The 16,424-nt window shown below is 41.3% G+C and overlaps 1 protein-coding gene across 1 annotated transcript in view; it reads right to left on the bottom strand.

Moving 5' to 3' along the window:
• The window catches only part of NID1 (nidogen 1), a 149,053-nt gene extending 133,013 nt beyond the window's left edge, over nucleotides 1-16,040 (bottom strand). The window contains exon 1 of the mRNA XM_075596801.1: nucleotides 15,695-16,040. Coding sequence (XP_075452916.1) covers nucleotides 15,695-15,913 — 219 coding nt within the window. The 5' untranslated portion in view covers nucleotides 15,914-16,040. The remainder of the gene's footprint in view (nucleotides 1-15,694) is intronic.
• Between the last annotated feature and the right edge of the window lie 384 nt (nucleotides 16,041-16,424).

Genomic DNA, 16,424 nt, shown 5'->3' with positions numbered 1-16,424 from the left:
AGATGAATATACTCCCCAGATAACTATATTTTTTCCAAACACTTCCAGTCCAGGTTCCTGGCGCTGAACTGAAAAATATTCAAAATAGGCTGTTTAACTTTATTTGGCAGGGCAAGAGACCCAAAGTCGCTAGGTCAGTATTGTTGTCACCAAGAGCAAGGGGGGCATGGGCATCCAAACCATGATTATATGCTCAAATGGGCAGCAGATTTGAATATAAGTATTGACAGAGAGGACTGGGAAGACATTTGGGAAGCAGCCTCAGGAACTTGCATATGTACCACAACGAAGGAGAATATTTATAAAATCTTATTTCATTGGTATCATACTCCAGTGAGATTAAAACAAATCTACCCTCTGGCATCTGATCTTTGTTGGAGAGGCTGTGGACAAAAGGGAGACATGGCCCACATTTGGTGGACATATCCAGAAAATGAGAAATACTGGGCTACGGTCCAAACTTTAATAAAAGAGGTCATCGGCCTTGAGATACTTATTGATCCACTGACCTACCTATTGGCCAGGCCAATGAATGAAATTAACCGTCCAGTCAGGAAATTAATCTCCTTCATTCTCACAGCGGCGAGATTCGAGATAGCGGCCTCCTGGAAGAAAACAACCACCCCCTCCAAAGGAACTATAAAAAAAGAGGGTCAATGAGGTGATGCTAATGGAAAAGTTAATGGCTCTCCTTAAGCAAAACTTAACCACATTCTACAGAATATGGGAGCCATGGATAATTTTATAATACAAGGGTAACCTTACACATCATATAGGGATATAGAACTCCCAGACAAGGAGAACCACGACACCTCGACCCCAAATCTAAACTGATAAACTCAGAAGCTCGGCGACTGGGTAGGGTACCCTCGGGTACCCTCCTCCCCCGCCCCGCCTCCCCCCTATATCCTCTCTTTCCTAGCCTTCTCTCCTTGAAGGCCTTTTCTTTATGACGATTATGGTTGTCAATTCTTTCCCCCCCAAATCAAAAATGTTTTTATATTAGGCTGTACATTTTGTAAGATGTGTTCATGCTGTATAATTGCCTAATAAAACTATTTGCAACAAACAAAAAAAGATACTGTATGTGGTAAAACTTAACATGACATTAGCTTAGGTTAATGTTATGGGAAGTCGCTAAACAGAGCTTTGTGAAATTAGATCAAAATGCCTTCCAAAAGGAAACTCTGAAGGAGCCAATGTTTTATCCTACACACATTCTTTAGAACTCATGAAACACAATGCTTGATTTAGCAATCTGCTCTCAAAGGAGATTCCAAAAGCAACAGGAAGAAACATGCATATTTAGATGCTTCAAAAATATGTCACCCCTATTGAAAATATTTTTGACACTGATCCCAGCTGTTGTACAGTACATGAAAATCACAGTTTCAACAGAATTCCAAAACTTTGACCTAAACAACATAAGAACCATACATGCAATATTGGCAAGAGCTATGCTAAACAAAATTGAGTAGGCTAGAATGGATATGCAGCTGGAAATGTAATTAAATCCATGTGTTACCCATATGAAGTAAACTACAGTAAATGTTGCAGAGTAGTTTTGTAGAAGTATCATTTTAACACAAAGAAAAACAGTCACAATTATTTTTTTTTTAGTACAAGGGTTGGATGAAACATCAAAGCTTAAACTCTTAACAAAAAATACAAGAACGCACCACTGAAACAGGGAGTACTCACACAGAGTATTAAAACATAAATGTATGTGTAATCCAATAAAACAGATGTAAACCTAGTTCCATTTAGATTGTTTAAGTGTAGCATCGTCACTATTCCCCCCCCCCCCCCTGCCTGGCACATAAGTCCTGGTAAGAGCAGGCAGTGCTAGGGTTAATAGTTAGTTGGTGAGATCCCCTCCCCTCAGTTGCTGTGTAGCAATTTACAGACACAAGTCTAGGCTTGTGGAGTAGCAGCAAGAGGGGGATGGATAGTTTGGCCCCTCCTACTGTATGTCTAAGTGGGTTCTGCAAAAGGCAGTGAGCTGTTCCCTCACCTAGGAAAGTGCCAGTTCATCCCTCACCTAGGGGTGCGTGAGCAGGGAACGTATAGACTGCTTGGGAGTCCCAAACTCCTGGGATGAACAGTCAAGGGGATAGGGACTAGGATACCAAAAGGAGACCACTCTTGCAGAGGAGGTTGGGGGACCCAACTCCTGGCTAGGTGTGGAATTGAATTGGGACTAGAAGCTAAGGATTGATCAGAAGTATTCACTGGGAAGGGTCTAATATGGAAATGCCCTACGGAGATTTGTGCAACTGGAAACCCTTTGTACTGATAATGAGGTATGGTGACCTATGAGAGTAACTATACCCAGATAGTGCCTGTGATACAGCAGTGAGATTCATGTGCTTGCCTATCCAATAAACATATTACAAAAGAGATCCTGGCGCCCTATTTCTGTGTTCCTGCACCATCACCACTACCGTCACCTCCCTTACTGCCTTGGCCTGAACCTGCGCAGAAAAGACCCTGAGATCACATGTACTTGACCGGGAAGCTTACACTCTAATCCTACCGGCCTCGGTTTCAGACTAAAATACATTATCTACCCATATACAACCAAACCCCTGCAGCCGGGGTGGGGAGAGGGGGGTGGAGGGGGATAGGGGTGCTCCATAAGTATTGCTGTTTTTCTGTTTGCAGTTACAATTAAGAAGCTGAGACAGCAAGGGGTGGTTTCTTTTTGATAAAGGGTTCATTTTACGTTATTTTAGAAAGTTAGAAATGCAATTTATTTTAAAAAGTAGTTTCTGATGAAAGAAAATGTTCTACCAACCAATCTGCTATCCAATTTTGTATACTTAGTTTATAGCACTATACAGTTGCCTGCCTCTCAATGCTCCTTCCACTAAGACAACATACATTATAAGGGAACCCTTTTTGTGTTGAAGGGAACAGCAATGCATTAAGCATCCAAAGAAGTTGTAGTAGCTTCAAAACAAAGAATCTTGGGGTAGATCCTCAGAAAGTCGCACATTTTTTAACGTTACGTTATCTAATTTTATCGTATCTTTATCTGTGACGCATATTCCCAAAGCTGCTTATCTCTATGTTGCTCAGCCATTTTCCTTAAACATAAGGGAGCCTCAAATTATAATGGACCTAAGGTTTCTTCATATACAAATCATATAGGTAATGAGCACTTTACCTATCACCGGACATCCTCAGACCTCTGTTACTGTTAACCTTATGTAGGGTTACCATAAATTCATCCTCAAAAAAGAGGCTCCAAAAGCCAACAGCATGAGTGATGAAAGACGACTGCGCATGCGCGGTTGGTGCTTATCGCTTGTGGACGTGCAGCCGGCTTTAATTTGCGCATGTAGCATTGGACAACCGCGCATGCGTGAGCACCGACTTTGCATGTGCAAGCGCTGACCGCACATGCTCATTGCTCGCGCCTTGCATGCGTGGTTGCCATTGCCAGACATTTTTAGTTATTTACAGAGTTATCTGTTTAAAGGATTGATATTAGTGATAGATGAAATATATAAATATACTTAAACTCACCCTTCATGTTTGGGTATAATGCTTGCAAATGCATTTAAAAACAATGTAATAATGATGCCCCCAAAAATGAAATAACATTGTGAGTAAAAGGAAACACATTGTCGAGCTTTAATGATGCAACCACCCTCCCCCCAACAAATAGTATTCACAGGAATACATGACGTTAAAATACTCTTAACATTTTTCCCTATTGTGTATTTTTTTCCTACAAATTATATAATAGGCATTTAATCAAAAAGCATCAAAACCATGACTTCTATGAAAGGAAACAGCAGGATTAAAATGTTAGACCAAACTAATGTGGAGAGTAGAGACACAAAACAATTGTTTTCTATAACTTTATACAAATCACTTGTGTTATTGTAAGTATTCCTAGGAATGTTCATCCTGATTGCTGTAACAATAATTAAAGGGCCTTCCCCTTAAAGCGGTAAGCCATGCTCTTTAAAAAAAAAAAAAAAGTGTGTGTGTGTCGAGCACGCACATTTTAAGTGAAACTTCTTTGTCTTTTGTCTCTGTTTTGTCACAGAAATTGTATTTGTGAAGGTGATGTTTTCAATGAAAAATCAAAACACAATTTCAGTGACAAAACGCAAAGAAGTATGACTTAGAACGCAAGTGCTTGGCACACACCCACGGTTTTAGCTATTTGCACTACTATATTTATACTAACTCTGAATTCCTTGTATGTGTGTCTCTGTGTGTGTGTCTGTGTGTCACCCTATGCTGCTGCTGTGGAGTCCTCTGCGCATGCGCGCTGTGCGAGCCGAGCGCTGGTGGCCTCTGCGCATATGCGCCATGCGCGCCAAGCACATGAGGCCTGGCCTCATTAACAATACTCCCAAGTATTTCTTTCTTCAGCTGGAGTAAAAAAAAAAGAGGGGTAGCCATTCTAATAAAAAATAATCTATCCTTTCACTCAGATCTACTCCTTTCCGATAATGACGGAAGATATCTGTTCCTGGTGGGTCATTTGAGTGGTGTGCGGGTAATGTCCTAATCAATATAGGGCCCCCATTTTTGAAGGCATGTTAGAGGTTCTCCACATTATTAGAAAAGTTTTTTTGATAGTTGGCAGGGACTGTAATGAATCCAAAAATGGACAGATCAGGTCAAAGGAAGGGGGGCTTGATACCCCTAGGTTCAGAGCCGACTGGGATTTTTTATTTTATTTATTTTTTTAGAGATTTACAGGTACTACATCCATGGTGGTACCTACATCCCATTGAACGGGACTACATCTTTTTTCCAAACCCACATGGGTCATACTCACATATTGTTTTGTTCAGGGTTGAAGCACGGTTAATCTTTCAGGTCTCAAAGGCCAATATCCACACTATAACATGGTCAGATCACGTGATGATTAGCATCTCTATCCAGAATGTTACTCTCCCGAATGCTCCCTACCAATGGCACTTGAAGAAGGCTTTATTGTGTGTCTCCGGGATTATCACCCAATTTGAGGATGGGATTGAATTCTTTTTCGAGACTAATCTCCCTCAGGATGCTTCACACGCAATAGTATGGGAAACTCATAAAGCATATATGAGGGCCAGTTCATTAGAGTGGCATTGTTCAGAAAAAATTGAGGACCTATCTGAAGAGCTCTCCTGCCTATACGAATTACAGAAAACAACCCGTTCAAAAGATACCCTGGCTAATATAATCACAGTGAAAGGCGAATTAAATGTATGTTTTTCTAACAAGGCCAAACAAGCTATAAATTGGATGGCGCAAAAATATTATGAGAGACATAATTCTCACCAAAAGACTCAGAAATGTCACCAGGGCCAACCACATACAGACAATTTGCACTAGGATGGCAGGGGGGACACTATCACAGGATTTGACCATAATAATAGAAAGCTTTCAAACTTTTTATCAAACATTATATACAAAAGAGGCTCAGGGGGCCACATCGGCCATAAACTCTAAGATATCTGCCTACCTGCGAGGGTGTTACAGTACCTCTCGAGACTAAAACAAAATCAATTAAGTTCTCTGAATCAGGGAATATCCCAGGAGGAGATATTGGAGGTGATCAAAGATCTAAAGAGTATGAAAGCTCTGGAGCCGGATGGCTTCCTCAATATTTACCAAAAGAAGTTTGCCAGACTCCTAGTGTAGAGGGGGGTCATCGGGAAGCGCATACCATGTTGAAACAAAAAACAAGTGCTAATAGTGCAGTATTGTAAAGTCAATGATGTGAAGATAAACTGCTAGCTAAGATGTATACACAGAATACTCACAAACGTGAGGTGGATGAAGGCACATAAAGGTATCTTTAAGGAATGGCTGCAATCCGCGCATACGGGATATCACCAGACCGGTACTTTCCACACTGGACCTTAGGATAAGACGATACTGGACATAGTGTAGACTGTATAACACATTTAATATGGGTAAAATGAAATCCAATCAACTCACATGGTGTGTAAGATAAAAAAGCATTTAGATCACACATGGATCTCCGCAATCTCTGCAACCGGATGAGTCTTCTCTCAACTCTCCCTCTGTGCTGGCGTGCGTGTCACGAATGCGTATCACCGGCAGCCGGAAGTGACGACATCCGCATCCAGAGGTTCCGGTTGGTGTAAACGACGTCACTCTACGCGTTTCACCTTCTCGGTTTCTTCAGGAGTCTTTTTACAATAATTGTTTGTTCTTGTATAACGCAGACACAGTACCTGCCCTGTAGAGCTTACAATCTTTGTTTTTGGTGCTTGAGGCACAGGGAGATAAAGTGACTTGCCCAAGGTCACAAGGAGCTGACACTGAGAATTGAACCAGGCTCCCCTGCTCAGTGCCAGTCAGTGTCTTTACTCACTGAGCCGCTCCTTCTCCCAGTCTTCACCGAGAAGGTGAAACGCGTAGAGTGACGTCGTTTACACCAACCGGAACCTCTGGATGCGGATGTCGTCACTTCCGGCTGCCGGTGATACGCATTCGTGACATGCACGCCAGCACAGAGGGAAAGTTGAGAGAAGACTCATCCGGTTGCAGAGATTGCGGAGATCCATGTGTGATCTAAATGCTTTTTTATCTTACACACCATGTGAGTTGATTGGATTTCATTTTACCCATATTAAATGTGTTATACAGTCTACACTATGTCCAGTATCGTCTTATCCTAAGGTCCAGTGTGGAAAGTACCGGTCTGGTGATATCCCGTATGCACGGATTGCAGCCATTCCTTAAAGATACCTTTATGTGCCTTCATCCACCTCACGTTTGTGAGTATTCTGTGTATACATCTTAGCTAGCAGTTTATCTTCACATCATTGACTTTACAATACTGCACTATTAGCACTTGTTTTTTGTTTCAACATGGTATGCGCTTCCCGATGACCCCCCTCTCCACTTGCCACGAGGATTGAGAAAGCAATCCTACACCGGGTTATAGCTGCATCCGACGTTTGTATAAGTATCACCATTTACTATATTATGTGTATCACATGTATTTAGTTTTTTCTATGTTAAGCATCACTATCATATATATGAGCGCCACATTTGGTTAATCCCTTTTCACACACACAGACTCCTAGTATACCATCTGGCAGTGCTGTTCAATAAATTCATGAATAGTGCTCCAATGCTAAAATCTATGTCAACTGCTAACATTGTGGTAATACATAAAAAGGGCAAAGACCCTACCAACTGTTCAAGTTATCGACAAATCTTCCTTATCAACACAGATGTAAAACGGTTTTAAAACATTTTGGCTATCCCCTTAATACATTTATAACACAGTGAAACAAGAGAAAAGACAGCGCAAACGCAATAGCGAAGTACTTTCAAATTATATTGAACAAATGAAAATGTATAATATCTGCGTACATCAAGTTAAAACATATCAAGCATGTCATGCACTCAGGCATAGGATACCATGCACCGCTCGCCGTAGGCATCAGGAACACTCCTTCGCACAGCCCCTCAGATGTAGTACAGCTGAACCCTCAAAGTGGATGTCTGGATATTATGTAGCTGTTCTCATGTCGACATCAGGGGACTTCCCTCTGGCATATGGAAAACCTCCGTCCAGCTGGTCGAAGACGACAGTGCGGAAGCAGCACAAGCCGCAGTCTAGCTCACAACCCAGCTTCTCTGTACAGTTGCGCGACAAGCCGCAAAGTGATGACGGCCGTCAGCTGTTTACTGCGTCGCTCAGGACGGCAGTGGGCACCCGTAGAGTCTCGATTACAATGACTGGAGATACGCTTCTTAGTGGTAGTAGTCGTAGTAGTAGTTACATTTATAACACATTTACACATTTATAACACAGCTGGTTCACCAAGATCAAGTAGGGTTCATCCCCAGTACACAAGCCCCCAACAATGTTAGAAGGATAGTGGATACAGTCCATAGGGCAAAGGAGAATAAGAGGTGCTACTATAGCGTGCAGTCTACCGGTGATCTGTGGTCCACTTCTGTCAGTTTAACCCTCATGTGCATTCTGTCAGTTTAACCCTCATTTAAATTCCTATAGTCAGTTGACTGTGCATATCAGTTGACTGTCTGATACCAATTATTCAGTGGGAATGCGAAATTGGTTCAGTGATTCATTCCGACGAGTGGCCTGCATATGGAAATTTAAATGCCATCGGTTACAGGCATTTTACGGTGAACCATCAAGAAAATTACGTGGATCCAGTGTCGGGAGCAAACACGCAAGGGATTGAAAGGTCGTGGTTGGATGCCAAAATACGCATTTTGAAGAAAATGAGAGGCGTTCCTAATGAGCTATTTCAATCACACCTTGATCACATTTGCTGGAAAGTGCTAAGAAAGGATGCAGAAGATTTGTTTTTACAATTTCTTAAAGATATACAAAGTGTTTATCGTTACAAACCAATGAGCTATATTGTTCCTTTGTAGTATAATAAAAATCAATACATACCATATTGTTCCTTTGTTTAGTAGATAAAGTAGACTGCACGCTACAGTATAGTAGAACAGTAGAAGTAGACTGCACGCTATAGTAGCACCGAATAAGATCCTCACATTGCTTCTCTATCTTGATGCCGAAAAGGCCTTCGACTGCCTAGGCTGGGGCTTTTTGCTCCAGTCCTAACTCATATGGGTTTCTCAGGTCAGATTCTTAAAGCAATCAGGGGCCTATATGGCTGTATCCCTGTCAGTCAAGATCAGATGTGCTGGGCAGACTTACACTCTCTTCAACATCTCCAGAGGCACCTGACAGGGATGTCTTCTTTCGCCATTTTTATTTGCACTATCCATCAAGCCCCTGGCTGCCATCATAAGGATGGACCCCAACATCTTTGGATGAACTTCTTACCCCGTCTTATGTATCAGTTTCATATACTCCCCATAGCAGTCCCGTCTGGAATTTTAAAAGATCTCTAATCCTCCTTCTCTTACTGTGCACGCCAAAACTGGAACAAAGTACCGGAGACTCTCACATCCACCACCAGTTTAAGTTCTTTCAAATCTAAGGCTGTCTCACATTTTAATCTGGTCTGTAACTGTTTTATATGCCCATAATATATATTTTCTTTAACTGTGCATGCAATGTCTTGTATATAATGTATACCCTGTTCATTTATGTAACTGTATTTGTAACCATGTATTATTTGTCTTAACTCTGTGCCCAGGACATACTTGAAAACGAGAGGTAACTCTCAATGTATTACTTCCTGGTAAAATATTCTATAAATAAATACAATAAATAATCATCTAAATCCTGATTTATATGGAAAAAATGTGATAAAGAGTCAAAAGTTCCACTTTATATAAACCCCCAGAATGGGCGGCGGGCTAGTCCTTCTCAATTTATCCAAATATTATCAAGTCTCCCAATTAAGCTCCTTCTATGGAATTCACATAGGGGGGCAAGAGGTTAAGTGGATATAGAGCACACAGAATCCCTTCCAGCTAACATTGCCTCACTTCTATGGCTATAAAAACTAACAGACTACAAAATACCAAAATTCTCCCACTGCTGAAACACTCGCTACATCTGTGGGACCGCCTTAAGATCCCTTTTGGTCTGACCACCAACTCTGCATGATTTCACTATTTGATAATCCGGAGTTCCAGTCTGGGATGAAAGGACAGACGTTTTTTGTCTGGAAACAGTTTGGAATTACAAGAGTGAAAGACCAGGTAGAGGGCAATCACATCACACAAATTGCAGACTTAAAAAACAAAACACAGCTTCCTAACTCTGAATGTTTTAGGTACTTGCAATTGAAACACTTTACCGTACAAATACATAAAGCCCAACAATTGTCCAGTATAGTATAAAAGGCTCCTAAGAATATTTTCTCTCGGGATACTTACTGTACATGAGGGCCTTATTTCTACTATCTATCAGACGCTGCTTGGTCAAAATATGGGCAGAAAAAGTTCTTAAATGCTGAAATGGGAAGAACTGGGTGAGACCCTGGACAAGGAAGCATGGAGGGACATCTGCGGGTTGGCAGCTGGGAGATTGAGTATTGGTGAAACGGCATGTCCGAGATTCCCTTCTCGAAGCTTAGTGGAGGGACTATTTCAGATTATCCTGACTATCAATACAACTATTAAAGTTTACAGAGACCTTTGTGGATATATGCCTCCCATACTCAACAGGTCTCAGAATCTGCTGATGGCTGAAACAGCTGAATCTGCCCCTTTGGGGAGTGGTGAAAACTTCAACGAAACTGCTGAATCTGTCTTCCTGAGACACAGTGAAGAAATTATATATTTACTCGTATAATCTATTGTTTAGTTTAAACTGAAATTATATTCTGTGATTGTATTGGATAGAGCAGGGTCGCGCAAACTTAATTTGCTGCGCCCCCTGCCTGCTCTCCTCTGTCGGTGCGTCATTTGATGCCACGTTGCCATAGTCACGCGTCCTGAAGGCGGCTGAACCTCCGTAAGGAGGAGGTTGCAGAGGCCTCGCGCGGTCCCCCGACATTTAATTTAAATGCCTTGGGAAAGAGCGAGGGACCTCTGCAACTGCCCGTGCCCCCCCCAAAAAAAATCTTGCGCCCCCCAGTTTGCGCACCACTGCGATAGAGTATACACACACACATACCTACACACCCACCACCATACACATGCACACAATATTAATAATACCCATATTCCATATCACACACCTACAATGATGCCTGGTAACTTTTGGAAGTTATTTTTCATGGCTGGAACTATGATTCTATTTTTGTATTACTTTTTGAAACATATCTATTTTTCCAGAGGCACCTGAGAGACACATTACCTGTGGCGACACTATAACCATAGTTATGTCAAGGTCACCTATAAATATGCTGATCTACTGAATATCTCAAATTGTTGGGTACTGTACACACATTCCCCTTGATGGTTAGGGAGGTATACCTATGCTGCCAATTCCATAGGAAGCGAAGGAGATATACAGGAGAGAGAATGCAAGTATTAAGAATGATTAGTGTGACAGCTTTTCTAAGATATAAGTATGTCCTGAATAAGATTCCTTTGTCTTGATCAGAGAAGAGCACTCTTGATTGCTTTGTCCTGCATTCAAGGGACAGAGCTGGGTATTTTACTCATATTGATGCGGCGCTCATAATAAACTATTTCTATTTTTTTAACACACCTCCGTGTCAGTCTAATAGACCTCTATACTCTATGCTGAGGAGGAATGGACCACTGGTTCTTGGTTCCGTTCTATTTTCTCTTCAATGATCAGTGCTCTTGTTTATGGTGCGGCTATTTTGATTGGAGAACTTGTATTTTGTATGGCTATACTGGTACTGATTAAATGCTGTATGAAATATTGTGTACAGATGTCAACATAAACCCTCAACCCAGCGAATCTTCTCACTCTGCAAAGACTTTTGATACGGTTCCACACAAGAGGTTGGTGTCCAAAATAAAACAATTTGGACTCAGTAAAAATGTATGCACCTGGATTGAAAACTGGTTGAAGTATAGACAACAGAGGGTTGTCCTAAATGAAACTTTTTCAGGTTGGGCTAAAGTCATGAGTGGAGTACCTCAGGGATCGGTACTGGGACCCCCCGATTTTTAACTTGTTTATTAATGACCTTGAGGTTGGCATCAAGAGCAAAGTCTCCATCTTTGCTGATGATACTAAATTGTGTAAGGTAGTAGAATCAGAGCAAGTTGTAATTTCTCTCCAGAAGGACTTGGATAGACTGGAAACTTGGGCAGGCAAATGACAGATGGGGGTTAATACAGATAAATGTAAGGTTATGCATTTGGGAAGCAAGAATAAACAGGCGACTTACAAATTAAATGGGGAGAAATTAGGGGAATCATTGATGGAGAAGGATTTAGGAGTGCTTGTAGACAGCAGACATAGCAATAGTGCCCAAAGTCATGAAGTAGCTGCAAAGGCAAACAAGATCTTATCTTGCATTAAACGGGCAATAGATGGAAGGGAAGTAAACATAATAATGCCTCTTTACAAAGCATTAGTAAGACCGCACCTTGAATATCGAGTACAATTTTGGGCACCACTCCTTAGAAAAGACATTATGGAACTAGAGAGAGTGCAGAGAAGAGCCACCAAATTTATAAAGGGGATGGACAAACTAATTTATGAGGAGAGGTTAGCTAGATTTGATTTATTTACATTAGAAAAGGAGGCATCTAAGAGGGGATATGATAACTATATACAAATACATTTGGGGAGAGTACAAGGAGCTTTCAAAATAACTATTTATCCCAAGGACAGTACAAAGGACTCAGGGTCATCCCTTAAGGTTTGAGGAACGGAGATTTCACCAGCATCAAAATAAAGGGTTCAATACAGTAAGGGCAGTTAAAATGTGGAATTCATTACCAATTGAGACTGTGATGGTAGATACAATAGATTTGCTCAAAAAAAGGTTGGACATCTTTTTAGAAAGGAAAGGTATACATGAATATACCTAATACAGGGATATTACCAAATAAGTAAACATGAGAAGGATGATGATCCAAGGAGTAATCCGATTGCCAATTCTTGGAGTCGGGAAGGAATTTATTTTTCCCCTTATGAGATATCATTGGATGATATGTCACGGGTTTTTTGTTTGCCTTCCTCTGGATCAATAAGCAAGTATAGATATAGGATAAAGTATGTGTTGTCTACATTTAGCATAGGTTGAACTTGACGGACGCATGTCTTTTTCAACCTCATCTACTATGTAATTATGTAACTATGTAACTTCCTCGGACGTATCTCCGGAAGCAGGGGGTCCCTGAAGCTGAAATGAATGGGGTTCAGCTTCGGAGACCCTCTGCTTCAATCCTGGGTAAAGAATTGTTTCATTATTTTTTAAATGTGCTTGTATTGCTCTTTAAAAAAAACAAAAAAAAAAAACACTTTGTCCTATCTGTGTAACATGCATGTAACATAAATACACTACTGCAATACATGCATTCGATTAACAAGCCAGATTGCATGTAAAACATTGTACAGCAACAGTGGCATAGCTAGAAATGCGCGGGCCCCCGGGCAAAAAAAAATGTCAGGACCCCATTAATACTAACTGCAATTTTTTTATTCCTCCTCCTCATTTCTCCCCCTCCTGCTCACATCACCAGCTCTCTCTCTCCCCCTCATCATTTCTCCCCCTCTTCACCATCACCAGCTCTCACTCCCACACCAGCTTTCCCTCTCCCACTCAGCTCTCTCCCTCTCCTCCGCTCAGCTCTCTTTCAACCTCAGATCTTTCTCTCTCCCCCTCAGCTCTCTCTCTATCTTTCCCCCCTCTCTCTTTCCTCCCCTCAGCTCTCTCTCTCTCCACCCCCCACTCCCCAACGCTTTCTCCCCCGCCCCCCCCAAATGCTTTCTCCCCCCCCAAACGCTCTCTCTCCCCCCCCCCCAAACGCTCTCTCCCCCATGCCTACCTTTGGTGGGGAGATGATGGTACGCGGGGGAGATTATGGGAGCGGTGGCGGCCCACCAGCGTTGATCAAAAGAGCAGCCGTCAGAGGAGGTAGGATTTGTACTGAGACAAGCAGGACAGCACGAGGTGAGGAGCGCGCTGTGGCAGCAGACACCGAAAGTAAGAAAGACTTCCGGCGCGTGCTCCTCCCCGGCTATCCTGCTTGCCTCAGTACAACTCCTACCTCCTCTGCTGGCTGTTCTTCTGATCAACGCTGGCGGCCCGCCACCATGTACCATCAACTCCCTGCCGCCGCATACCATTATCTCCCCGCCACTACCGCGTACCATCATCTCGTCTTTCTGCCTCTGCCGACAGGCAGGGAGAGCGGGCCACCAAAGAGCGCTGGCCCCCTGGCTTTCACCATTATCTCTTAGCATACAATGCCAGGGATTCTGGGTAATGACATGCAAATGAGCACACAGAGTGTCATTTTTTGCTACTTGTCCATTTTAACATGGACCCCTTATAAGCTTATGCCTGAGATATTACACCACTTTTCAGTACAGCCCGGGTTAAAGAAGTGCATAGCCAACATTCAAATCAAAGTCCAAACAAGCATGGAGGTCTGTATTATTTCAAATCAAGCTTGTTTAGACAATTCTAAATAAAGAAGCGAGCTAGTCTGACCCAGTGAGTTCTGGTTTTTTTAGCTATTCTCTACTACACTCAATTCATATTCCTCTATGAACTCTAAGACCTATAAGATTATATATTTTTTAAATGTGCGCATCAAAATGTCAGTGCCATAAAGTAATACAAGCAAACATACACTGTGCCTGGTATGCATGGAATATATGACGCATCATTTGTTTGAAATTTCTTTTGATGGATAGGATCATGTTGAATACCCCCATGTTGAATGATTGATACATTTACATTAAAACAGAATTATATGTAATTTTTAATGTATAACTAGTGTTAGTAAATATACAGTACTGTAAATTACTATGGTAATATTATTTATCATAGCCATGCTGTGAAAATAATACATTTTGGGATTGATACATAGTAAATTCATTCTAACACTATTAACAGTCTTTTTTAGGGTTTATGCCAAGTTGAACTTGGCAGACGGTTTTGATGCACTATCCTCTTTTGTACTGTATGATGCACAGAAACATTATTTTGTAGTGCATACCATTAACATCTGTACGCCTAGCACAATACATTTCTGTCTGCCCCCCAAAAAATGAACTAATTTGTGACACTGATGGTGAACAGTGGATTGAGAAATGTTGCGTTTGTATGTAGGTGCACACAAGTAAAATTTAAAATGAGGTTTGTGTGAGCCAATTTTGTTAATTTTTAAAAAAAAAAGCAGTTTACGACACTTATAACATAGGTTCTCAGGACTGTCTGAGTTAGTAATGCGAAACCAGGATGTCAGGGCATCCGAGTATTGTACTGTAGTGTATAATCTTGCTGCAAATTCAAGGCACACATCAATGTTAACACACTTCCCATGTCCTTTTTGTATTAATTTATTTAAAACAGTATATCCATCCAATTTTGCAACACTGTTTTTGAAGGAACATATAAAGGAAGTTAGTAGGCATTGTTGTTGTTTTTTTTAATGTTTTCACTAAAATTGCTTTATTGATATGACCTAGTAAATAATACAATAGTTGAAATAAATAAAACCAGCAAACACCATTATTATAAAAACAGGCATTTGATACGTGGTTTAATTTGCTAGCATGTTAGGAACAGTGTACAGCGTGTGTTACAAAAAGTAGTGGCCGTTTTAAAGACATTTTTACGAAAATCTTTGAGTCTTGCTCAAACAAATCCAAATTGTCTTTTTAAACAAAGTGGATCTGCAAGTCTGTATATATAGAAAAGGAAGTGGTGATTTGAGCTTGTAAATGTTAGTTCGCTACATAAAGAATGTTGGGTTGTTACAAACCATGGGTGGCTGGGGTCCCTGGCGAGTACAGTAGTACCATTAGCCTACCAGTATGCTGGGGTCCCACTATGCATAGTACCATCATGCAAGTTTAATTGATAAAGTGCTGTATGTGTGTATATGTAAAAAAAAAAAATATATATATACACACACACACACACACACACACACACACACACACACACACACACACACACACACACACACACACACACACACACACACACACACACACACACACACACACACACACACACACACACACACACTGCTTTCAAGTCCCCAAATTAACTCAAATGAATTTCTATTACTAGTCTCATGATAACTCTAAACCCAATTACCCCTGAACGAAGGAGGATTCAGTACTCACATAGAGGTCTAACACGGTGTTGTCATAAAAGTAGAGCGGCTGGTTGAGGCTGATGAGTTCTGACATATCATCTCCAGGACTCAGCTCCAAGTCACCCAACTGCGGTCCATAGGGGAGAAGCTGCTGCACAGTTATGCATCTCCCTGGAGCAGGCAGCAAACACAACAACTGGACCAACTCCAAAAGGAAAAGCTTTCTTATATTAAAGTGTAACATCATAAAACTAAACCAGCATGCATAAACTAGGGATGAAAAGGGGGTATATAGTAATTTCTGGGGGTGAGCAGTCTAATCGGGATTGAAGTCAGGAATGCTCGGAGTCCCCCTGGCTTCACTAATTAACTTTGCTTCAGCAAGAGAATGAGTGAGAGGGCTGGGTGTAGCCAGCGGTCCGCAATCCTATCACAAGCTTGACGGGTGGAGCTTCACAGAAAGGCACTATGGTACTCATTTAGCTCTTAAGTCAGAAGTTATGTTACTACTACTGATAGAAATGCACAAAGCGTGGGACTAAACTGACATGGCTCATCATTCCCCTGACTGCTAAGAAAAAGTGCAAAAAATAATTAGATTTAGCACAAAATAATACAATAACTTTTTAATAGAATCTGTTTCTATGATAACTGTGGTTATATTCTGCCCAATCCCCCACCCCATTTCACACTGTTTTATTGCACGGTGTTTGCAGCTGGTAGATTTTGATAAAAAATGTATGTTTCACTCGAAGTGT

Source organism: Ascaphus truei, chromosome 4, assembly GCF_040206685.1.
Source record: "Ascaphus truei isolate aAscTru1 chromosome 4, aAscTru1.hap1, whole genome shotgun sequence".
Lineage (NCBI taxonomy): Eukaryota > Metazoa > Chordata > Amphibia > Anura > Ascaphidae > Ascaphus > Ascaphus truei.
The sequence above is the reverse complement of the archived record's forward strand: the minus strand, read 5'-3'. Positions and strand labels throughout refer to the sequence as shown.